This window comes from Numida meleagris, chromosome 7 (assembly GCF_002078875.1).
Source record: "Numida meleagris isolate 19003 breed g44 Domestic line chromosome 7, NumMel1.0, whole genome shotgun sequence".
Lineage (NCBI taxonomy): Eukaryota > Metazoa > Chordata > Aves > Galliformes > Numididae > Numida > Numida meleagris.
In genome coordinates this window covers 6,689,664-6,714,640 of record NC_034415.1, presented here as the reverse complement: position 1 = coordinate 6,714,640, position 24,977 = coordinate 6,689,664, and the positions used below count along the sequence as shown (strand labels likewise).

Sequence of the window (24,977 nt, the reverse complement as noted above, 5' to 3'; positions counted from 1 at the left end):
TAATGCTTAACAATGTGATCCTGTTTTGTCTGAGTGTTCTGTAGGCTTCAGTGGTACAGAAGAGTTTTCCCCCCAGTAGTGGTAGTGTAATGACTGTATTGAGTATGTCACAATGTGTATTTTTATTTCTTGCCTTGTTTGTAACGTGTCTTGTGCTATCTACCTTTCCCAGCATTTTGAGTAATCAAAGAGAAAATGTATGTACTGTCCAGGAAAAGCTTTACATATGTAATGCAAGAAATGTATAGAACCTGAAGATCTCTTGTGCCAGCTATGCATAATAGGGGGAGCTGTCCCCTGTGCATCCAACACTGCAATAAAAGAATGCCTGCTTCTTAATGTGACGTTGGTCTTAAGGAGTTATCTATCAGACTGGCGTTTTATCTGATAACAGTTGCAGTGGAAGGATATAATCAGTATTCCTGCAGTCATCTCATTGGGATTATTCCTGCATTAAAGCATGAGAACTTCAGTGTTGATTGCTTACCCACAAGCACGAAAAGGTCTTTTTTTTCCTCCCAGTAGCACTACAGTGGCTGTGATGTAAATCTTGTTTGCAGTTGATTTTAGCACTAAAGATGTAACTGTGGCTAAAACTGAGCAGTGTTTTCTGGGTCTCATATGTCACGTTTAGCTGAACTTCCATAGCAGCACCACCAAAAATGTGAAATACCTGCCACTCTAGACATGTGTGAAGTTCAGTATGTTGTGCTTCCCTCCTGTGTTTCATCTGGTAGGGAAGATAAAACATTCAAAGCTCTCTGGACTGAGGTGTGTGAACAGGCCTGGATAAGTCCCTGATTCTGTCCAAGTTGACTCCAGCTGTAGGTAAATGGTACAAGAGTGCTCGATCCCTTGCTCTGTTGTGCTCTGGGATAAAAAGGAGTATAAATCACTTAAATAACTTTTGGTAACTTTTTACTCTATTCTTGCTCTGTCAGCAATTGAAGCCAGTTTTCATGAAGGAGGTGGACAGTCACTTCACAGAGTTTGTGAACAGTTTGGTGGCGAAGTCAGCACTCCTGGATTCCTCATCTTCAGCTTCCCCTTTCCCAGCTTCCTGCTCTGAGAAGGAGCTACACAAAGCCAAGTAAGTCAGGTTTAGGCTACTTCTATAATAGGATTGTTTCCTGGAAGCCTTATTTCCTTTTCTTTTTCTTGAATGTTCTACTTCTTATTTGCAGGGCCTTGAGAGCCCCTCCAGAACATGGGAAGATCTTCACTGCCAGGAGGTCCCTCTTGGAGTGAGTAGTTTAGCTTTGCTTTTTTCCATTAAATAAACTGACTGAAAGTACTCTTGACAGCAAACTAACTAGCCTTTACTTTGAGGTGCTTCATTTCCCACACTCTCCCACCCCGCTTTATCCAGTGATCAGTTTCCTGTGGACTAACCTGTTTAAGCTTCTCTGTTTTCTCCTAAAACTTCAAGCCTACAGCTTGCAGGTTTCCCTTATTGCAAATGTTTCAGTCTACTCGGTATCACTGACATAATGGCTAATGATCCTTTGTCTGAGCGTAAAGCAAACAAGTATCTGACATGTAGACTGACTCTTAAATAGTACATTATCTGCTGTCTCTTCAGTTGTTAAGTTAGTGATGTTTTCTTACATTACTATGAAACGCTTTGAATGCTAACATAATGTAAGTGTGATGTGTGATCTGCTATGAGAATGGCCTGATAGCATTTGTATCTCTCCCTTAGTGAGCTATTTGAAGTGAGTCACATCAGGACAATCTACCACATGTTCATCGCTCTTCTCATCGTCTTCATCCTCAGCACGCTTTTGGTAGACTTCATTGATGAAGGAAGGTAAGAGTGCTCTGGAAGGACAAGGGTCAGGGCTGGGGAATGCTCATTCCCAAAGAACCAGAGCTACAAGAACACTATAAAACAATGCACAAAGTAATCCTTGAGATGCTGTTAAAAGGGGGTGTTCAACTTGACATTCTTCAAATATCCTGCAATTGTTATTGAATGGATATGGAAATTTCAAGTACCATTAGCTAAACATCAGGAAAATCTTATGGATAGGTGTACTGTCTGAGAACTGTGGATGGTATTGGTGGACTTAATGTGCTTAGTTCATCGCAAGGCCTGGCATAAAAGGGAGGGGAGCCATCAGTGAGAATGGACTGCTTTATTTCATACCAGTAGGGAAAGAGCAGCTTTCAGCTGCTTGCATTGCTTGGAGGGACTGTGTTGAGGGAGAAATTTAAAAAAAAAAAAAAAAAGCATTCTCAGCCCTTTCTGTATTGAGAAATGACAGTTCTGAAATGCTGTACTTGTGTTTAAATAAAAATAGAAACTTCTCATCTTTTCCTGTGGAAAAATTCCAAGGATATTGGCACAGCCTGTAAGCTTGTGCTTTGCAGGTAGCCAGTTCTGAAAGAGATTGTGAAAGACTGCTTTCCTCACCCATGATTGTTGCTTTAAATAACTTTTTGGCAAGATGTATCCTATGTACGTGAGTAGGATTGCATGTTTATCTTGCTGATAATCTGTTGTTCAGATTATCCTGAGATCATTAGAGCTATCTGGATTATTATCATTATCTTGCTTGTCTAGGTATAAGAGCAGGCTCATGCACTACTGAATGTTTGGCTAATTCTAACATTACAGCAGTATGGATACTGGGGGGAAATAGACATTTACCTTTAAAATTGGCTAGTAGGGCTGGATTATCTGTGATTGTTTAAACAAAATTCTAAACTAGATCAGATAATTTGGATCCAATTTGCAGTTAAGCCTCCACTTGAGAACAAATAAATGTTGTTGGTACACTCTGCATTACTTGTTCCTCTTAGTTTGCTTTAGAAGAGCTGCTTACATATCGGAGACTTTGGCTCTCAGACTGCACATCTAGTCCTTATATTTAAGTTCAGTTAGTGAAATAATGTATCTGGTGCACATCACTCGACGTTCCCTCTGACTATAATCCTTTTGGGTTGCTTCTGAAAATGTCTACCATTTTCACAAAACAGAGCTAAATTAGGTTTGGGTGCTAGATGTTAAAATATCTTGCTTCTGTTGGGGAGAGTGGGGAAGGCCTCTCTAGATATTAAACTCTTATGGAAAAACTGGTGCTTAACATAGTAGTGGTGATGTCCTATGAACGTTTCCCAAAAGCATTTTTGGACCCCGATTCAGCTAGCAGTGAATCATTAAGTCACGTGCTTAATTATCAGCAGGGATGAGCTTTGAGCATAGTCTCAAAGCACATTCTCATCTTAAAGTTGCACTTAAGCCCTGCCGGATTTGAAGGTAAGAAGAGCTTACAGCTGTGCCTCACAGCATTGATGGCATGAGTCCTTCAGTCTTCTGATGTGCCTGCAGGTGGTCACTTAAATCTGCTGCAGGCAGCCCTCTGTTTCTGAGCTGAAAACCACCTTAGTCACTTCTGTCAAGGCTCTCAAACAAGGATGATCTGGGCTGTTTGCCTTTTGTAGCCATTTACTGAAACAGAAGCACTCCCTATTGATACAACGGGCACTGAATGTTGTCTATTTCCTTGTGCCTTCTAGGCTGGTCCTTGGGTTTGATCTCTTGGTCTACGTTTTTGGAAAGTTTCCAGTCGTCTTCCATACTTGGCTGTGCATGTTCTTTGCCACAGTTATCATTCCATACGGCCTTTTCTTCCAGTGGGCCCAAGGTTACCGCAGTTCCTCCCATCGTGTAATCTACTCTCTCTTCTATGGGACGTTGTTCACGCTCTTCCAAACCTTTGGGCTTGGGATTGGGCCAACTTATGTTGCTATATCACATGCCCTGCCTCCAGCTTCCCGTTTTATTGTAATTCTGGAACAGGTAGGTGCCTACACTGTATCTTTGGATATCTTGAAGCTTGTTTTCAAAATTGAAAGGCTTTTTCTTAAAGAATTGAGTGTTGTGGGATTGTTGTTGTTTGTTTGCTTTTTCATTCATTAAATTAAGCCAGGACTATGGATGAAGCTTATGACTTAAACATATGTGGCAGGTCTAATGAGAAAAACTGATGATAGCAAACTTTGTTTTTGACGTGTTTTGACATTTTTCACCTTAAGGTCTTACTGTATAATTTTCTCTGAACATGTATCAATGAAATTGTTTACTTCCAGTTGTCTTGTGGATGCTAAGTGCCTGAAAACAACTTTAAGAACCTGTTACGTTGTAACACTCTCCTTTAAATAAATAAGGGCTATGTAGCCAGCAAGTGGTTCCTCTTTCTTTGTAGGAAGTCCTGTCTATATGACGAAGTGAAACTTTGTTTTTTCTTGAGAGGCAGGATAATTGTTTGTGGAAGACAGCTTCAAACATTAGTTTAGTACAAGGATGGTCAGAGTTCAGTGTGTAGGCTTGAAGAATTTAACTTTGGACCCGCTTTCCTTTTGGTCCTTTAATTTTCAAAGAAACAGAAAACCCTGCATGGCAGCTGCAGACGTTGTGAGTGGCACTGCCTTATTCTGAGTTGGTGGTAGTTGCTGCTGTCTAAAATGCCTAACTTAACAGTGCAGTTTCAGGACTGTGAAATGTACTGTCTTGTTGAAAGAGATGTTTTTAACTTCTGTTCTAGGTTGAAGTTAGTTGGCTAGACGCTTACTGGTCATATGTGGCATCTGTGTGTATACTGCAGTGCTGTGAGTGTAAATGAGATGTCTCCTGAGTTATTACTGTCACTGCATGTTTCTCCTTGAGGTGTTTTACTTTCATGTCAGTTAAACAGGCTTGTGGCCAGAGGAAGGAACTGTTTCCTGGTGAAAGTATAAATTGGAGAGAAACCGAAGTGCTGAATATGTTACCCTAAAGGGCTTGATGCAATCTTTGGAGAGTTAAGTCAGTAAACGGATGTTCTGTTAATCTCTCAGGTTCGTCTTGTTATGAAGGCTCATTCATTCGTCCGTGAGAATGTACCCCGAGTCCTGTCTTCTGTAAAGGACAAGTCTAGTGAGTAACTTGCCCTGATTTTGGTTAACAACTGTGCATAACCAGCTGCTCCTCTGAGGGAGGTAGGATTTGAGTAGGTGTGTCTGGACAGGGAGGTGATGAGGCTCTATGCTGGCCTTATGCAGCATAATTTCAATCTGAATCTTTTTATTTGGTATTAGGTAACGAGTGAGACTGTTGCTCAGATCTAAGTCTTGCTTCAGCGGGACTCCTTATTTCTGCTTTCATGAGCAGTATGTAGAGGCTGCCTGCACGCTCCCAGTCTAGTACACTGGTGAAGTGACAGCAGTTCTAGAACTCCTTCTGGCAGTGTATACTGGAGCTGAACATGAACCCACGTGTTGATACAGGCCCTAAGATTCACCTACCCTGCTTGAGCAAGGATGTTGGACTACATGACCTCCAGAGATCCCTTTGAACCTCAGCAATTCTGTAATCTTTGCGAGGAGGAAAGGAGATGTGATATCAGGGTGCCACCACTGTATTGCTTGTTAGTCGTCCTGTCTTGTTAACTGCACTTTTCAAGGAGATTTCCATCTGATAGTTTGCTTCATTCCTTGGGAATCCTCTATCTTTAGTTCAAGTCTGATCTTTTTGGATACGATGAGTGTTGTGTATTGGGAAAGAGTGCCAGGGAAAACAAACCTTCAATAAGCAAAAAGACTGAAGGGTTATTTTTTTCTTTTCCTTTTCTTCCAGGCTCAGTACCTATTCCTAGAATTTCTCAATACTTGTACTTCCTCTTTGCTCCCACCCTCATCTATAGAGACAGCTATCCCAGGTAACGTGAGAAACAGTAGTAGAATGTTAAAGAACTGAAGCCAGTACTAAAGACCCCTCTATGTGATCTATTAAATTAGTTAATTAGAGCTTTCATAAAGACGTGGTCAAGTCAGTAACCTGGCATGGACAGGACTTGGTTACAAAAACTCACTCCACTACTAATAGTAGTCAGAAGGACATTACAATTCCAGTTTTGTCCCTTTGTGAAGTGTGCATGAACTGAACCGAGTTGCTGCTGAATATCTAGTGGTAGCAGTCCCAGCAGCAGACTTGTGCATTGCTTCATGCATTGCTAATTGATGCTCTTGCCTATTGAGTTTGAGGGGGTAGAATAAAGCTGTATAAAACTGAGAACTCACGAACTTTTGTGTTCTTCTTGTTATACTTTTATAGTGTCAAGTCAGCAGTACTTTACATGACTGTCAGGTGGATCACCACCTCCTGTGTAATTGTGTAATGCTGCCCCAGAGATACTTTTCCCTTTATGAAATTGTCACAGCTGTCCTGCATAGTTGTGAGGAACCAGCAATTTGGTATAGGCACCTCTTCTCAAAATTCGAGAGGTCAAGGACTTTGAATTCTAAAACCAGTCTTTCCAAAGTACAGTCAATAACTGAAAAGAGGATTTTGCTGCTCCAAGATCCTTTTTAGATGTGACATTCTGCATTCTTTATCCTAGGAATCCTATGGTAAGATGGGGCTACGTAGCTACCAAGTTTGCACAGGTGAGTAATGCAGCTTTCTGAAGAACAGATATTTCAGAGATCACTTAAACTGTGTTGCTAAACAGCTTTCCCTTTGGCACTAGTTGCTGTCAACATGGTGTGAGCTTACTGGAAAAGAATACCTTTTAATGATTCAAAAAGAAATTAAAAAGCGACCTTGCTGAAGGTTCTGTCAAAAATATGTGAGAATGTTTGTTTAAGCAAACCTTCAGAATGGTTTTCTTGAGCAAGCAGACTCCATTCCATAAAAACTAAAGCTGCATGCCTGTATAGGGAGCACTATGCTCTGGCCTTGTTTCTTTACATTGATGTTTTACTGTAATGCACTGGCACAGCAACCTGTCTGCAGATAATCAGACCAGTGTTGAAATAAGAGGCCTGGAGTTCAGTGCTTATTTGAGCTAAAGTCTGACCTGATCTTCACTTCAGTATTGAAGGAGAACCTGCTTGGACTGTAAACTTCAGTAGCATCTTGTGGATTTATTTCCAAGCAATGGCTTTGTGTGATTGAAATTTTTGCTGTAAAAAGAATACATTCTTGTCTTAAAAATAAATAACAAATAACAGAAAACCTCTGGCTGCTCACATGCGTATTTGGCTTTTATGAGTATTTAAAGCAGTGGCTTGCATTTTGTCTTCACCCTCCAGAGCATGGGTTTGTCAAGCCAGAGAAGGGCGAGGTGGTTTGGCCTGTTACTATCTTCTTTGGGATTAGGGAAAGTAAGTTTTAATACTAGATATAATTACAGACTATTTTTCAGTTATTTCTGTACTTGTCTTGGACCTAGATCACAAGGCACTTTTCCCTGCTTAGTATCGCGTCGATGTAAGTCTGTGTCGTAACTTCTGAGCTGACAGGACTAGGAGAAACTTAAAGCTTCTGTAGTACAAAAGATGACTTTCTTCCTGGCAATCAACATGGTAGAGAGATGGCTGCTGTTTACTTTCTGCCTGGACCATTATGGAAGCTTACTAGTAGCGAAGTGAAATAAAATACTTGACTTGTGTTGGCAGCTACTGTTCTTCTTTCAGAGCTATCAAGTGTTGATATGTTAACTGTGTGTTTCTCTTATGAAGTCAGACTACTTCTTTTGTTCCAGGTGCTTGGTTCGCTTTTTTATGCCTACTACATCTTTGTGAGGCTCTGCATTCCTCAGTTTCGCAACAGTAGTCAAGAAACCTTTAATCTTCGAGGGCTGGTCTTGTGCATCTTCAACTCAATTCTGCCAGGTAAGACGTGGGTCTGTGAGTGACTATAGAAGAGGCAGAAGAGAAGGGAAATGCTTGATGCAGAGGTATTAATGACAGGCAAATCTGAACTAAAGTCTGCGAATTCTAGGTACTGTTGCCCTCTGAAATAAGCGTGACCCTGTGCAGTAAGAAACTGAAAAGGTTTTACAGCTCTTGTGCAGGTGGCATAAAGCTTGTATGTGTCAGTGTCTTGGAAAGCCCTTCCTAACAAGAAAAATCTTGACTGTGTTATGTGTTCCCATTTATTGCTTGGTGAAAATACAAGAAAATCAATTTGTCCCTGCCTTGCTTCTAGGGGTACTGATTCTCTTCCTGGTCTTCTTTGCCTTCCTTCACTGTTGGCTTAATGCGTTTGCTGAGATGATGCGCTTTGCAGATAGGATGTTTTACAAGGTAAGAAGCAGGAGTTCATAAAGCAGGCTTTATAAAGATTCTAAAACAGTGCCTTTCCTAACAGAAAAGAAAGAGGAAACTAGAGGGTGTGGTGGTGGTGTTTTTCTTTTTACTAAAAATATCCACAGGGTTTTGCTTATTTTATGCTGTGGCTTAAATTGGTGCCTGTGTTCTAATTGTTATTTTTACTTGATAGTCTGAACTGTTTGTGCAGTAATAAACCCTGTGCTTGAACAGAACTAACCACCAGGCCTACCCAAGAGCTTGGTCAGGACACTGATGTTCTTTAATCATCTCAGTCACAGCAGTTTTAGACAAAAGCAAACCTTGATGTACATTGTGGAAAACACTGAAAGTACAACAGCATGTTTTATTTCGTGGTGTAAGTTGTTATATTGGCTTCGCAGTGTTCTCTTGATGTCTTTAAACTTGACATTCCAGAAGGGACTTGCAGTATGTTTGATGCTTAATTAGATTTTAGATTCTTTCAACTTTGCTTCCAGGACTGGTGGAACTCCACATCCTATGCAAACTACTACCGAACTTGGAACGTGGTAGTGCATGACTGGCTCTATTACTATGCCTACAGGGACTTCCTCTGGGTGAGTAACAAGCTCACGTATTCCTTGTATTTCTAATTAAATGTTTAACTGTTGAGCACACACAACATCCCTATTGCTGTATTGAGAAGCAAATAGCTGGTTTTCCTCTGCAGGCTTTGCGCAGCCACTATACTTCTTACAGCCTCTGTTACTATGCCTCCAGGAATAGTATTTTGTGTTTCCGTTTTTTAACGCAACAAACAAGTTGAAGCAACTAAACCAAAACCACAGCAGAATAGGTGACAATGTTCTTTTGTTTTCCAGTTTTTTGGTAAGAAGTTCAAAGCTGCAGCTATGCTGTCCGTCTTCACAGTATCGGCTGCTGTGCATGAATACGTTCTGAGCATCTGCTTCGGCTTCTTCTACCCAGTTCTCTTTTGCCTGTTTATGTGCTTTGGAAGTAAGTTCCCAGCAGAGTATGTGAGTAGGTCGCGGTGTCACTGATACACAATTGTCTCATGTCCAAGAGTTTGCAGCTGTGGGTCCAAACCTAGTGAATGGTTTTCTGTAGCTGAGCTTGTGGCTTAGACAAGCAAAGATGTGAATGGGGAGGAAGAGAGCTATAAGTTAGAGGGCTCTGAAACTCTAGGTCACCTCTGCCAGCATGCCTTGGTCATCTGTGTACCAAAAACAGTACTGATCCCCAAGCAAAGAGGCATACAGCTGCTCCAGCTTGTTGGAGGACTTTTTTGGAAGTTAAGGTCAATTAATAGTATTTGCTGTACTGCCAGGCATAATCAGATATTTGTGCACTGCACTGACCTTGGGGAGCGGCCTTGTTCTGGAGATGAAGCAGTGGGGAGGGGGAATATCCAGCAAAAATCAGCCGGTTACTGAATGATGCTTCTCATTTTGCCTCTTTCCAGTGCTCTTTAACTTCATCCTTAATGACCGTCGGAAGGGGCCCATCTGGAATGTGATCATGTGGACATCCCTCTTTCTGGGCCAAGGTGTCATCATCTGCCTCTACAGCCAGGAGTGGTACGCCCGCCAGTACTGTCCTGCAGAAAATGTGAGTGACTGACCCTCCTGAGGGGATAGCTGACCATGCCAGTGGCTTGTCCTTTCTTGCCATGGGGACAGGGCAGGAATTAAATGACACAAGCCTTTTTGACAGTGTGCTGTATTAGTTTACTGGGAGCTATTTAGAAACTGTTCAGAAATCTCAGTAAGCTTTCCCTCACAGCAGTACTTTGATTAGTATTCTTTCTATGCTGATGGTATTTCACTTCTTGAAACTGAGGCCATTTTTCCTCATATCTGAGAGAACATAAGCTACGACTTGCAAGGAAGCGAGACCGTTCATGCCATGGGAGTGTAACTGCAGCACTTGGCCACTGAGGTCAGGAGAAACTTTTCTAGGAGGCCTGCAAAAACTGAGCCTGTTGAGCTCTTCCTAGGCTAGCGTGGGTGACGATAAGAATGGTTTGCCTGTAAATGGTCAGGTGTTTCCGTTGTTGTTTTTACCCTTACTTTCTCTGACACTTTCTTGGTATCAGATTCTTCTTCCACATAAAATGTATTGTTCTGCTAGTTTATTTCAATTTTAATCAAAGGTATACTCAAGCAAACTCAATGTTGAGTCTCATTTAAGAGCTTGCTATCATAAATTACAGGCTCCATGAGGCAGTATGCTACTATATCCACAGTTCTGACGCATCTGCTAAATGCTGTGTAGGGTGGGAGGTGGGCAAGTAGCTTGTCACATCTGCAGCTAAACCTGTGCTTTTCAGCGGAGATAAGAATAGAGTTCAAGGTGTGGAAATGTGGTTTGATCTCTCTTGTTAGGGAAGTTTGACTTGAGGAGACCACACCGCAGCTGGTGCTGTTTGCCTGTGACTAACATGCTGCCTGTCTGTGTTTTGCAGCCACCGTTCCTGGACTACTTAAAGCCTCGCTCGTGGTCGTGTCACATGCAGATGTAAAAACTTGTACGCTCTGGCCGTGCCATCACAGAAGAACAGAGTTTCCTCCAAGTATTTGGACCATTGACTGATTCACTGCAGACTTTTTCTAAGGGAATTTTTGTCTCCTGATTATTTGGGAGAAACTGTAACTTTTAAAAACATTACTGAGGCAACCCAGTTGAACTGGATTGCACCAGGCTTCACAGGCAGCATCCATTATGTGCTGTCCCTCTTTGAGCCGTTTCCATGCCAGTGAAACAATGAGCTGAAGGTGGAGTCTACTGGAATCCTACTTGTCCAGGGGTCCCCCAAGTGGCTGCTCTTCTGGGCAGCAGTTCAGTCACATCTGCTAGTAGCTCATGGTTGGCTTCCGTCCATCTTCCTCAGTCACCCCTTTACAGTTTTTTCTCCTTTCTGGTAATGGGATGTCTACGGAATTTCTATTCTTTGTGATCTTGTCCGTTGCTATGCCACGGATGAGTGACGGAGCGACAAGTTGTTTGCCTCCTTGCTGTGAAAATAGCCAAAGCATTCCTGGATGGCTTTGAACTGCATTTTATGTATGTTGGCTGCCTAGGGATTTCAAATGGGCAGAGGAGGAGGGTGTTGTCTCTTTGTGGATCGCTGGAGAATCAACTCTTTCTATGTTCAGAAGCAGGGCACAGTGTGTGAAGTTTGTCTTTCTTTTTTAAATGGCAAATCTAAGTTTTCTCTCTATTTAAGTTCGTAGCTGACTTTACAGCATTTTTGTCCTCTGAAAGCCCTTGTGACTTTTGAAGAATAGATTGTTTCTTGTAGCTCTTCCTTTCTGTTGTGCACAGATAATGAGATTTTTTAACACAATTTACTTAAGAGCTTTTTCTTTTAACTTGGCAGATGCTTTAAGGTATACAAATTAAGGCTTTCTGTAGTGAGAAAGGTTTGAAATACTATGACTGAACTGTAAGAAAAAATGTAATTGGCTTTACAGGTACATAGTGCGTTCTCATTTGAAAAGACTATGTTGGGTTCTTTACCAGCACGTCATGGTGCCCCTTGCCAACAGGTACTGTATCAGCCTCTATCACTGTCAGTGGGGAATTGGGGTTGACCCAGCAGCTGAAGTCAGAGCTGCTTTTGCCTCTGCTTGTGTCTGCTCTTGTCAGTGAGATTTTCAGGTAAGATCAGTTTTCTAGGTATTGTTCTCCTGCATCTGAAGAGGTAGGACACCTTCCCATAGACACTGCTAAAAGGAGAAGCATAGTGAATTTGGTCTTTCAGTACGTATTTATAACAGCAGCTATCCTATCTGAATTAGGCAGAACCCTTTCAGCTTCCTTGCTCTGTCAGATATTAAGCACAAAAGGGAACTTACATAGTATTTGGGTATGTATCTGTTTTTCTGAAATCACAGCTCTCGTTGTTGGAGAAGGAGAGTAACTTGGTAGTTTCCTTGACTTTGGTCATGGGGAGTCTCTTCATTACTCAGATGTTCTTACTTGACACTTCTCAGCAACAGCTTTTCCTTGCTGACCTACAACCTAGTTACTAGATACCAACAGTATTGGAACTCGTGGACTTGTCTCCCACTTTAACGTCCTTTGGGCTTCTATTTGTATTAACCTGAGTCAAAAGTAAATTCATGAGAGCTAGGTGATACTTAAACTCTTCCAGGTTTTGAGTTTCCTGGAAGAGGAAATGCTGTGCTTCAGAAGGAACGTTGTGTCAGGCCAAATTTGCCAAACTGGAGACTTGCATGTGGTGTTCTCTAAAAACATCTATGATAACTTGTTTGTTGAAACAGTTGAGTTGGTTTAATGAAAGCAGTTTGCGTATGTAACCAAACTTGGCAGCATTAGTATACAAAATCCCAAGAATGAAATACATTACTTTTATCTTGTTCAGTCTAAACAATCCTCAGTCTTTCTTCCTCTTTCTGTTTTGAGAGGAAGGGATAGAAGTGATGGAGCAACTAAACAGTCACTCTCAAATCAGCTTCCTTCTTAAAACCCAAGGAAAGCGTGAACAAAAGCAAACAAACTCTTTGACCAAACAGTTCTTTCACTTGCTTAATACAGGATAAAATTCACTTTAGAGTTGATGTTCAAAACACTTACGTACAGATATGATTGCACTCCAACAGGGTGTGATGGTTTTGGAACTCAATTTTTATTTCTTGATGCCTGTGTCAAGTCTTGCTGCTATCTCGGTGTTCTCAAAAGAGATAAAATCCTGGCACTTTGTGCCAAGTTGTGGTGTTGCCCTTGCAGCTGGCACTGTGTCATATCCCTAATGAAAAAATATCAGCGTTTTCTGGGTCAGCGTCCTTGGTGTTGGAAGCCTGGGGGTTTGAGCATCTGGCAAGCAAAAGGCAGCAAGGATGCGGTGCTCAGCTGTTGGCGCTGGTCTGAAGTTTTTTTGACAGGTTAAGGTTTTCAGCCTTGTAGATCAAGGCATCTCGCAACTGTGCTGTCAGGGAATTATTTTCAATTTCAAAGGGTTTTTTAATTGCTTTGATTATAGGCTTACATCCATTTTTCTGGAGGGGGGAATACTGAGTCCTTTGCACGTTTCCTGTTTAATTCGTCTGTTATAGTATGTTTGTTTGAAAAGAGTTTTCTTAGACCATGAGTACCAGAGCTAGTGGTATGGTGTTCTGGTCAAGTAAGTGAATATTAAAGTTCATAACCTGCCCTTTTCAAATTTCTAATGGTATATGTTGTTTTCTGTGATTCTTTCCAACGTAAGAATTATAAGGCTTGCTTCCATAGTAACCCCTTCAGTTTTAAGGTGGGAAGCCTTCAGCTTTGGAATGGCAGCCAGTACAGCTGCAGTTCATTGCTCAATAAAATCAGAAAAATCAGTGTTAATATTGTGAAATATGTCCAAAATGCATCCCATTATCATGCAGATAATGGTTCTCAGGAAGACTGAATCTGTGCAGAGTCTTCACGCCTTGTACGTCCTTTCTGTTGGGATATTTTGCTTTCTGCCTTCCAGAGTGAAGCGGTCTTGTATTTGAGCTGTTAACTGTATGCTACCCTGTGGCTGTCACCTGAGTAAGGCAAGTTTTTCGTGCTGTGGTGGGAGGGGGGAGATCCTAATGTATTTTTTTAAATATAAAATGGTATTGACATGAGTCAGTCCACTTGCCAATGGACAGCTGAGCTGTTTGAGCTCCCACCTTTTGAATGTAGTTGGGCTGGAAGGACGGCAGTCCAGTGTGAGCGTGACCCAGGAGCAGGCCCGCATGCTCCGTGGCATCGGGTTTGTGAACCAGCTCTGTGCGGTGCCTCTGAGCCAGCTGAGCTCACCCTTGTCCTTTCTGGTGCTTGCAGCCAGGCCAACTCCCCCTTCCAGGGTGAAGAAGCCATTGCTGTCTCTTCATCATGTGGCAGGGAAGAGGCGTGCAAGGAGAGGACTGCACAGCAGCCACCTGCTGGCCCCTGGTACCAGCGGTCCCATGTATATGCAACCTGTACCATGTTCTGTCATGCAGAGGAGCCGTTTATAATCTACTGTATTACAGCAGTTGAAATATATTTTCCTATTAGAGGAGAAAAAAATTGTCTCTGCCTGTTTCTTTCCTGAGGCTCAGGATTGGTTTGGGATGAGGGTGGCAGAAGAGGGGGGAAAGGGAGTGGGGCCGGGTTGGGGGCAGGGTAGAGGTGTGTGGGGCTGCCCTCCTGGATGGGGAGGGTTGCTGTGGGAGGTCGCTTCCAGAATGCGGGGATGGCAGTGCTCTGTTTCCATAGCAATAGAGCCAGGGAGGAGCTGCCCAGCTGGTAATAGCTAGCAGGTATGTGGGGGCTCTGCTGCTCCCTGTGCAGTGTGGGAGCTGGAATACTTGGGAGGTTTGGGAGCTGCTGATCTGCAACAGGGGCTGCAAGCTGATGGCTGTGGGGTGGCCTGAAACAGTGCGCCCACCTCCAGGGAACCCCTAGCACGGCCTCTGTCTGGTCCAGCCCCTCTGTTAGAGGAGAGGATGTTCTTGGAGCTGAGGAAGAGCTGCAGAGGAGCGCTTATAGCTCTTGGAACAGGCTAGAGTTTCTAGCCTCTCCCAACTTAACCCATATTAAATCAGAGCAACTGCCAAATATACATTGTGTTGGTAATTTCTGCCTTTACTTTGGGCCTGGAAAGAGTTTACGTGCCAGGAACTTAATGTGCTATTTTCCAGCTGTGCACCACATGCTTGAAGTCAAGCCTTTCTTTTCTGTGTCCTTAAGCTGTAGCAGTTAGAGAACAGCACCATTAATCAATCTTCCCATCCTTTCTGGTGAGAATACAGCGTGCTGCCAGGCACTGGTGTTCAAGAGGAATGGGGAGTGGGAGGAAAGCACTGCAATCTTTTCACCTATCAGAAGTTTTACCAAATTTTTCTTTGGTTATACCTACACGCACAAACTCACGCAGTTGAAGAAATGCTGTTAGTCTAACTGGAAACCACAGTACGAAAGGATACAGCTGATAAGGAGGTCAAAGAGTATTTATAAAGAACAATGTGTATTGGCAAGCATAGGCTTTGCATGAGGGTCCCTTGGGGTTATGAAATTAATGGAAATAAGTTTTTTTCATTAGCAAGCAAGAAGGAAAAATATTAACGGAGAAATTCAGTTACAATTAAACCTCTGACCCTGTTGTTAGATGTGTAAAAAGAAGCAGTTGTTAGTTCTTAACCCCGTTTGCAAATGATGAAATCAAGCTCTCTTGTAGTGGATGTAGCGTTTGGAGAACAGAACTCTTCTGACAGTCTCAGTAAGTGCAGTGAGCTATCATTTTGTGATGCTAAATGTTAATAAATTGCAGAAGTTATATTTGACTTAGATGTTGAAAAGTCATAGGTGTTTATGAATCCAGTTGATGCCGTGTCAGTTATGAAATGCATTTTTATGAGTTCAAGTAGGTAATGAGTAGGATGGTCCTTTAAGTGTTGCCCATGGTAGAGCCGTTTAAAAGCTTCTTGTTGGGTGTTCCTCACTGGAATTAAACCATCAGGCGCTTCTTCCTAACTGAGCTACTTTGTGTCAGACACTTTTTTTTCCCCAATAAATAATAGTGCAAGAAAAATTAACCCTGGGAAGTACAAAGGTGGATTTGACTTTGTTTCCAGATTGTTTGTTACTGAAAATGTCCTTGGTTAAGCATAAAAAACCCAAGCACCTGTTCACCATGCCCACCAGTGGAATGCCAGTTCCTGGATCAAAGGCAGATGGAAGAAAAATGAGCACTTCCTTGTGCACAGGATCTGTCAGCAAGGACCGCTCAGGTAGGGCTGGGTATGGAGATGGGGCAGATACTTGTCAGAGGATTGTGTCCTTTCACGTTCCTTTTAACAACAGGATGCTTTTCTGGGGGGAGTTTTAAGCTTTACCTTTGTTTAGGCAATTCGTAGTATTTCAGGGTGTTCATATTTTTGTAGGAAGTCAACTGGTAGAAATCCTCAAGAAGAGTAATGGATTTACATAAATAAGGTTTGCACCTTAGCTCTTTGCAGCATCCCTTGGTGTTTGTGTACCTGACAGCTTGGCACAGTTGTGCATCTAGTGCCTCTGTCCCCCAAAGTTTAAAGGTAACTTGTTCTAGGCTTCACCGCAGATTCAGCAGCTGCTAAAAATGGGATTAGCTACCTATGTCTGAGAGAGTTGTTCCTGCTTTGGGGTAAGGGAGAAGGCAACTTCTCACAGTTCTCCTCAGGCCTCTGTTTTATGATGGTGTTTGCTTCCTCTTTTATCAGCAGAATAAATGGGTTCTGACGCATTGCTTCCCAGAGATCTCTTTGTTAAGGGGTACACCAAGGATGCTTGACCACACCAGGCCTGTTTCTTCCTCCCCAGAGTACAGTTTTGTTCCAGAAGAGCTCTTCCGAGCCCTGACCTGTGCCAGCAGTTCTCTTGACAGCCCAGACTACTTACAGTCCCACCAAAAAATGAAAAACACAGTGGGCTTCAGGGTAAGTGTTTCCCTCTTCCGCTTTTTTTGTCCAGAACTGACTCTTTCCTAGGGGCACGGCTTCATTCTGTTGATCAAAGAGAAGGGTGCCAACCTTGTTAGATAAACTTGTCTTGTTTTACATCACATTGCTGATCATGCCATTTGATACAGATCCAAAGCATAGTCTTCCAATGCCTGCAAAATGGTAAATGTGCTTGTACCCGTGTGTTGCTGTGAACACCTCATGCCAACTGTTTTGCCCATACTGGTTTCTTTAGCCTTAAGACAGAAATCATTACATGGAGCTTGTTTAGATAGTCTTTCTGACCTCTCCCACTCCTTGGCACATTTCTGGCTAAGAAGTGACAGCCACGTGTGCTTTGTCTCCAGGGCTGCCTGCAAACCCCAGATCGGCTTTGGCATTATCCTAATCGTCGGAGCAAGTTCAGACACTTGACAGACCACCCTGTCAGCTTGACAGGCGCTGGAAGGTAAGCAAAGAAGGGATAAGGAGTTGACGGCGATGGAAAGACACTAGAGCTAGAAATGCAGATGGGTCTTTCCACTGGTTTTTCTAGTGGTGAGTGGCTGCGCGGCCCAAAGAGGCTGGACGAATGGACTTGCTATCCCAACTGAGGTTACGTGGGAGAAATTCAAGAGAAATACGCTTCAGGAATAATAAATAAAAAGAGTTGCTAAATGATCTCTCTTTGGAAGCGTTCTTCCAGTGGATCCCAGGCTCAGTGGCATACTCTGATCCAGGATTAAGAAAAGAAGCTCTTCTGGCTTTAATGGACTTAGCAGGGAATAGCTTTACACTTCTTTGTAAATAAGTGTTACTTAAATAGCACTAGGAATTGAAAAATGCTTTGCTCCTCTACTGTTTTTATCAGATATTGGGTATGCATGTGACAAGGCACTGACAACAGGCATGAAAAATAGTTTTTGGCCAGTGACGGGCAACGTGAGATTAATCTGCCCAACCAACATTATCTCATCAGTCTTTTTTGCCCTGGAAGAAGCCAGTAGCAAGAGAAAGTTAGGTTGTCTGCGTTCTGGGTCAGTGTACAAACTCTTTCCCTTTGTTTCAGGGATGTCTCTTACTTGTGTGATGTTGTGACTAGCCGAGGAGATAAGAAAACAGAGGCTCTCCAAAGCTCTTTTTCTCAGAGTCATCAGGAACAAAGCAGTGGTACAGTCCCAAGCACTCCTGTGAGCACTGCTCTTCTTTTATTTTTCTGTGTGTATCACTAAGTGGGAGAAGGGAATTCTTCACATACACCCTCAGTGTTGCCATGGGTTGCAGCTTTGTTTGATTTCTTAGCCAAGACAATTTTAATGTTTTACCCTGATCCTATAAGTCATCAGTTCTCCCTTCAGTTCATAGCCTCCCAGCTCTCCAGTGCAGTTCAGCGTTAATTCTTTTAATCTTTTTCCAAATGTGGATTGTTTCTGTTGTGTTCTAATTACATAGAGTGGGAAAGAGAAAAGCACCATGAAAAGTCACTCTGTGAGCTTTGCTCTCCTCGTTGCCAAAACTGTGCCATCTCTGGCAAGGAACTGGGAATTTGCATGCCATCTTCTATGCTGATGTTTAATGCTCTCTCTTTTTTATCCCTAGCAAGCAACCTCAGTAGATAGTCTGGTTCCCAAGGAATTTCACATCGTGAGAAACCAGGGAGTTTTGCCATTGAAGTACTTTGATGAGTAAGTGCTTTCTGATTTACCAGGATTTTTCCTCAAGCTGTAGAGCTTTTGGAAATTGTCACTACTTTTTAGTGGTTTTGATTAGTCTTGTTTTTCTACCTACCCTCTAGAATTGTTTTCTGCAGCAAAACTGGGCAGGCTCAGGGTCATTCTTATTCTCCCTGGAGCTCATACAGGCCTGCTAACATCTGGAAGCTGACCATTCTGGTGCAGGTTTGTTTGTTTGTTCATTTAGGATCTTTGGTTTTTCAGGCTGCAAGCTTGGAATTTCATTTACCTAGCTTTACTCCAAAAGGCTACTGGGTACCTCCAATGTTCCTACAAGATTTATGTCGTGGTGGCAAGAAGGAGCTCCTGTTGGTGTGTCAGCTGGATGAACAGCTGCAGGAGATCCAGTTCTCACTTTAGGCTCTGGATGCTCCCACTGAGAACAAGCCCGTAGGGACTTCTTTCCCTGTCTTACTGTGATCATCTTGTACTTTGGACATAGAGATTGAATTAGAGAGCAGGATTCCTTAGCTAGCACTGGAAGGACTACTTTGTAATCCAGTTTTTATATTTTTTTCAGTAAATACACAACTCTGCTTGAAGACAGTAAAAAGAAACTACGTCTGTTCCCATCCTTGTAAGTACCCTGAATCAAGTTGTTGCTGGGAGAAAAAAAAAAAAAAAAAACCACACAACAGTTTGAATTCCATTTTGTTGGAAAATAACATAATGTGTTACACAGAATAATAATGTGTCTCTTTCTTGTCTGTCAGGAAACCTTCTGGGAGGTTAGAGGTCATGCAGCTCACGGAGGCAATGGACAGCATGTTGGAAAAAGCTGGAGTAGATGAGCTGATTGGAATAACAGGACCTTCTCAGGTGGGTAACTCGCTCATACCCAGAAAAATAATATCATTTTTCCTAGTGTTTACCTCTGTTGTGCTTAAGGTGCCTCTCAGCAGTTAGTTTCCGCCTAAGCCGTCTAACTTCAGGTGCTGTCATAAGTGAGAGATTCCCCTCTTGAGCTTCTGTTTGTCTTTGTCTGATCCTTGAAGAACAAGCAGTTAGCTTGCTGGTGTAGCAGTTGTATCTCTGACAAAAATGCCAGAAAGGGGCGTATCTGGCATTACTATGGAGGAAGTAAAGCAGAGGCTATCTCATCTCCTTGTTAGCAGACAGGCTGCTGTGTTTAAAAATGGATCTTTGGAAACCTTCATGTGCCAAAACAGATGTCAAAAAAACCTCCGTACCTTGCTCAGGCTTGTTTTCTGTTATTCTTTCACAGTAATGGGAAAGGTTTAAATGGACAAAGTAGGATTTTTGAAAAGTGTGTAGCACTGCTTCAGTATGAACTCCTGCTGGAAGGAGACCTTCCACAGATGTTGATGGGAGGATAGTGCATAACAAATTTGAAAAAGAACATGTGAATGTGTGCAGGATGGCTCTTTCTCTTCCCCTTTACCTCTTCCAGAGGGAAATTAGATTCAGAAGATATTAGTAAACTGTGCCAATCTCAGCTGATGAAGAAGTAGATTTGCTAGGCTCTGCAAGGCTGGCATTTGTCTCATCTGTTTTACCAGCTGCACAACATGCTGGAGCTGCTGAAGGCGGAGCAGAACATTTACAACATAGTTTTCCATGAGCTGATTCGGCAGGTCAGCGTGGACTGCATGGAGAGAGGACAGCTGCTTTCTAAACTCAGGTCAACATTTGCCAAGCACTCTTAATCCCCCTCTTGATTTATGGCAGTATCCTCTCAGGAGCAGCATTAGCTATTGCAGATCTTTCTTAATGTCACCGCCCAACAAAGCTGGCCTGTCACAATGTCATTGGCATGAAGTCTGATGCCAGAATTGAAATAGGATTGCCCTGCCTAGTTAACAACCAGTGCTAATGAACCTGTGTTATGTAACTGGGAGCTTGAACCCTGCTGGGGTGGCACTGTCACAACACTTGACAATGTGGGCACCTTAAGGGCGTGACATTTAATGGAAGTTTTCATACGTGGAATAGATGGAACTTCTCTCACAGTTGGGGTTCCTGTGCTCTTCTTCACCTCACGCTCAGATTACAATTGCATTGTTCCAGAGTTTTTTAAACCCCAAATGCAAACAGCTGAAAGGTTGCCCTCCAGATACGTTCCTGTGCACTGAAAGGAATGGTTTTCAGATCTTCACTCTCAGGAAAATTTCCTTTTTTTCTCTTTTTACTGAAGGCAGAGGTATGTGGATCTCCTGGAGCGTGTTCCTCAGCAGATGAAGACACTCTACAAAAAGATGATGGCTCAGAGACTGGTTGACAGACATATTACAGAAGAACTACTCTATTTTAAGGAGTGTGTTGCACAGCTGGCCAGGTCTGAAGCCTTCCTGATCCTAAAAAACTATCTCAATGCACTAGGCTTAGCACATTGCTTTTGTTCAGTTTTCAACTCTTCCTTCCATAGGAGCAGGCAATTATTCTTCTAATTTGAGTCAGAGCTATAGGGACCACACTTGATTCTCCTCACACCATTAGTCTACCTTTTTTCTGTCAGCTGTGCAGCATGGAAGCACAGAATAAGGGTAAAACCACCTGCTTTCCTTAGCACTTTGCACAGAAGGGGATTGCAGGGGCAATCTGTGTGCACTGGAATAGGAGGTCTTAATGCCTTTCAACTCCACGGTGAGATGCTTGTGTATGGTGAGACCAGACTGTGTTTGGCAGAGCAGAGACCTTTGGGCTGGACTAAGTGTATTTAATGTGTTCCTTGCTGTTTCAGCGAGCTATGTGAGGTACGAGAACATGACTGCAAGGTGACCAAAGAAGCAGAAAAAGCTCAAGAGGAGCTAGCTGCAGCCATGCAAGAGGCAGAGGCAAATGCCAAGTAAGTAGCTTTCGAAGTTAACGTTGGGAGATTTCTGCAGCGTGCTGGTATCGTTCTCCTGGTGTTGGGAAGATAACGTGAGGACTGATTTCCTTCTGGGGAAGAGTGCTTGGCTTTTTGTGACAAACACCATTATTTTTCTATACATCCTGAACTCCTCAAAGGGATAGGAAGCTGTTCAAAATGTTTCTAGTTTTAAATCATACAAATGCATTTGTTGCTCAGGTGCTGACTTCCTCTTCACCCCACATTCACAGCTGGTAAGCTCATACTCAAGTAGAGCCTGCAGTTTGGAACATGTAAGGAGCCTGTAGACATCTTCAGATACCTAAAAAAACTGAGTATTCAGGTGGTTGGCATCAGACTTGTGTTGAGTGTTCAGGATTCACTTACAGGAATCTTGTGTCATGACGAAAACAGCTAGTCTAGATCCAACAGAGATTTGTAAGAATACTGATTGGAAACTTGGCATGAGAATATCAACACCAAGGTGTTGTAGCAGCTCAGGGTAAAGGAGCTGTGAATTCACAGACTGTGTGGGAGGTGACTGAGGAAGGACAGTAAATGTGAATAAGAAATGTGCACAAACTTCGTTGTCTTTTTCTTCTAGCCTTTTGGAACAGTATCGAGAGTTATATGAGTTACAGAGGAGAAGGCTGGAAGACCAAGTTCTGATGGTAGCCCAAGAGAGAGACATTTGGAGCTCAGCTGCATGTGACCTGGCTCTGAAGGTAGGTACGGGGCATCAGTGATACACCGCAAGGTATGGACCATCACAGCAGGCAGACTTGTCCCAAGAACAAATTTCATCCCAAAGAATGTTTCTATTTCATGTAACTGGGTGCAAACACATCTCTTGCCCTCATTTACTGAGGACTGTTGTATTTCATGTTTTGTTCTGGTTTGTTCCAGCTGATTCACACAGCATTTTTAGTACAGACCTCCAGATTCTGTGCAGGAAGAAGAGTGAAATGAATATTTCCTTTTGGAGATGAGTTTGACTGAAAAGTTTCCAATTTCCCCATAACTTGGAATATTGCATCCAGATTCCTTATGCTTCACAAAATAGCATTCTTGGTTAACTCTGCTTCCTTGCTTGTGTGTTTTTCTTGTTTGTGATCTGTTACTTTTTCCTCAATAAAGTTTGAAATGTGTTAGCAGAACTACCCTCTCAGTCTGTCTTGTGGATAAGAAGTTTATTTCTAAGGTAAGTGGCCTCATCTGCTTGCACTCTATTTAATTGATGGTAAAGCTTCATGTTACTATCGATGTCCCTCCTCTCAAAAGACAACAGTGCAAATAATGTTTCTTTCAGATAATAGAAAGAAACCAGCTCACATTGGTTCGCAGGCTACATGTTAGTGGGAAGGCTCTGACCAAAGTTCTCAAGCATTTCATAGTCCTTTTGGCTTCAAAGGTAGGACTTGTCTGTCATGAGTACCTGTTCAAAGTGTTTGTGTGTGTGGTGTATGTAGCTTTCTGATACTCAGTAAAGCATTCAGTACTTCTGCTGTTACTAGAACTTTCAAATCTTGACCTAGTTTTTAAAGAGCATTAAAACTTGAATGGGTTCAGTGTCTTTCCAGCTTCCTTTCTCATTACTCCATGCCCTCTTTCCTCTACCACAAGCTTGTCTTTGTCCTCTAGTTTTCCTTCTTTGTGGTATCCTTCCCTCTCCTTTTTCTGTCACCACAGAATCCAAACAGATCCAGGTTAGTGAAATTTTGCCCTCAAAGAGTATACAGTTGCATGGTCTCAATGTAGCATACAAGCAGCAGAGAGTCAAGTGCTCACTTCTGGAATGCCTGGGAAGGGTGAGCCAACTTAGTCCTTCATCAAAGGGTTTGTGAGGCTGAGCTGTCGAATTACAGAACTTTCCCAGATCTCTGATATATCTATATATCTCAAAATACCTAGGCTGAAGGGAGAATTCCTTCAACTCAGATCAAAAGAATCACATTTGTTTTCTCATCCAATGGCTGCAGGATCTGAGAGACCTTGCTGATCTACAAGAGGAGACCGAGCAGTTCAAAGGAATATTAGGTCATGTTGGAGCAGAGATAGAGTGTTTGGAGGAGTCCAGCAAGGAAAAACTGCAAACTGTGTGCAGAAGCCTCAACAAGTGGCTTCAGTACCATCACAGTAACTTGTGAGTGGCCTGGAAGGACTGGGAGTAGTAGTCGTTTCCCCCAGCCTTAGCCCTATGACAGCAGGTTTCATAAAGCATGCACAGACTTCCTGACTCTCAGATGTAGTGAGATTTGTTACAATCTGCAACTTTCATATCCCTCACTGCTCTGCTTTTATGGTTGACACATTTATTTTGATAATTGGGTCCTTAATGGTGGCTCCAAAGTGATGCTGTAGGTTTGTGGTTGAGTGCAGCGGTGAGGCTACTGTTGACTCCAGTGGAACAAGGATTTTACCCTCCTACTATGAGCCACAGTTCCCTTTTTGCAGATGTGAAAGCCATGACAGAATTCTTCTGTTTAGCTTGGTTCATTTTAACTCTCATGACACACGCGTTAATGCCTTAATAGAGCAATACAGATACAAAATGAGACTGTAAGACACGAGGTTCCAAATCCAGTCTTTTTGTATGTTCATGTATATTTTGCAGACTTTTTGTTGGTCCATCATGATATGTACGTTAAATACAGTACAAATGCAAGTGCAAAGTGCACAAATGCATGAAGTGTGTGCACTAACAAAAGATGTCATTTTACATATTTCACTCATAGATCAATAACTGATTTTCTTAACTACAATTGTGTTTGCATTGTGTTGAGTGAGAGAACAAAAATCACCAGCTAAGTAGGGCTTGGTGTTTTTGTTTTTTTTCTTTTTTCAAGTTACGATTTGTATCACAAACTTGGTATACATACAGTGTATCTTGACTTTGGTTTTACATAGACTACTGAAGGATTTTTTCTCTCAGCTCTCATCCCTTCTTTTTCTCTGCTTAGTTCCTTTCAGATGAAAGAAGAGCTATGGGATGAAATCTTAGAAGATATGAAGCTCTTAATAAATGTAAGAATTCTGGGGCTAGGATATACTACTGAGTGGTATCTGCTCAGCAAATTTCCACTTACAAGCTAACACACAGTCAGTACCTATGCCATCACAAATGTGAATGAAAACACATCAACTTAAATTTTTTGTTCTGAACCTTCAACTGAGTTTCTACACATGAAACGTTGCAACTGACCAATACTGCAGCTCAGCCATTACATTTACATTTGAGCACTGACTGCCAATTCTGGTGACTGATAAATCATATTAATCTGCAGAAGCTTTCACAGTTGTCATCCTCATGGAGTACGTTTCCAACTTATTGTACTTACTATGACATCTTTATGCTCATGAATTCCTCATTGTTCTCTTACCTGATTTCCACCGCTTTTCCTTTGCAGCCAAGGGGCGGTCCAACTTTAGAGTGCACAGTAAGCCTGTTGTTTTCCTTTCAGATGCTGAAGGAAGACATACAGCTTTATGCAGGGGAGGCGTATCTAGCCAAGACTGAAAGTCTCAGGAGTGCTGCCAGGATACAGGAACACTGGACAGAGCTAGGAGAAACGGTGCTGAGTCGACACCAGGACTTAACTGGAGCATTGCTTCCACAGCATGCTGCCCTGGAAGAAATAAACCGAAGTGCACGTGAACTCTATCAGCAATATAATATAAGGATAAGTGGGAATAATGGTAAGAAATAACCATTTTGCAGTTCAGTCTTTCCTTGTGTATGCCAGGGAAGTAGCAGGTAATAAAGGGCCAGTTGGTGTACTCTGTACTGAATTTAACCAAAGCTAATGTCTGATCCCCACATATATTTTAGCAACCAAAAACACTGCAGGTATAAACTCTGAGAAACTTCACTCACAATCGCATACACAAAGAAAATCTGCAATCTGAAGTGCAATG

At 42.4% G+C, this 24,977-nt stretch overlaps 2 protein-coding genes across 14 annotated transcripts in view; both read left to right on the top strand.

The window, feature by feature from the left end:
- The window catches only part of SOAT1 (sterol O-acyltransferase 1), a 28,425-nt gene extending 15,149 nt beyond the window's left edge, over positions 1–13,276 (top strand). For all 11 annotated transcript variants that reach the window (XM_021404656.1, XM_021404657.1, XM_021404661.1 and 8 more), the window contains 13 exons: positions 942–1,090; positions 1,185–1,244; positions 1,703–1,810; positions 3,523–3,805; positions 4,843–4,921; positions 5,621–5,702; positions 6,384–6,429; positions 7,530–7,659; positions 7,976–8,073; positions 8,577–8,675; positions 8,940–9,075; positions 9,542–9,687; positions 10,544–13,276. In XM_021404656.1, coding sequence (XP_021260331.1) covers positions 942–1,090; positions 1,185–1,244; positions 1,703–1,810; positions 3,523–3,805; positions 4,843–4,921; positions 5,621–5,702; positions 6,384–6,429; positions 7,530–7,659; positions 7,976–8,073; positions 8,577–8,675; positions 8,940–9,075; positions 9,542–9,687; positions 10,544–10,600 — 1,473 coding nt within the window. In that variant the 3' untranslated portion in view covers positions 10,601–13,276. The remainder of the gene's footprint in view (positions 1–941; positions 1,091–1,184; positions 1,245–1,702; positions 1,811–3,522; positions 3,806–4,842; positions 4,922–5,620; positions 5,703–6,383; positions 6,430–7,529; positions 7,660–7,975; positions 8,074–8,576; positions 8,676–8,939; positions 9,076–9,541; positions 9,688–10,543) is intronic.
- Positions 13,584–24,977, top strand: part of AXDND1 (axonemal dynein light chain domain containing 1) — a 24,956-nt gene continuing 13,562 nt past the window's right edge. For 2 of the 3 annotated variants that reach the window (XR_002441148.1, XM_021404642.1), the window contains exons 1-16: positions 13,584–14,360; positions 15,675–15,830; positions 16,399–16,514; positions 16,886–16,986; positions 17,587–17,707; positions 18,117–18,202; positions 18,771–18,827; positions 18,964–19,069; positions 19,771–19,892; positions 20,406–20,546; positions 20,952–21,056; positions 21,667–21,787; positions 22,372–22,473; positions 23,042–23,205; positions 24,023–24,086; positions 24,524–24,758. Coding sequence is in view for 2 of the 3 variants with exons in the window: in XM_021404642.1 (XP_021260317.1) it covers positions 15,692–15,830; positions 16,399–16,514; positions 16,886–16,986; positions 17,587–17,707; positions 18,117–18,202; positions 18,771–18,827; positions 18,964–19,069; positions 19,771–19,892; positions 20,406–20,546; positions 20,952–21,056; positions 21,667–21,787; positions 22,372–22,473; positions 23,042–23,205; positions 24,023–24,086; positions 24,524–24,758 (1,780 nt within the window). In the remaining variant the exon portion in view is untranslated. The remainder of the gene's footprint in view (positions 14,361–15,674; positions 15,831–16,398; positions 16,515–16,885; positions 16,987–17,586; positions 17,708–18,116; positions 18,203–18,770; positions 18,828–18,963; positions 19,070–19,770; positions 19,893–20,405; positions 20,547–20,951; positions 21,057–21,666; positions 21,788–22,371; positions 22,474–23,041; positions 23,206–24,022; positions 24,087–24,523; positions 24,759–24,977) is intronic. The other variant, XM_021404643.1, reaches the window with a different exon arrangement.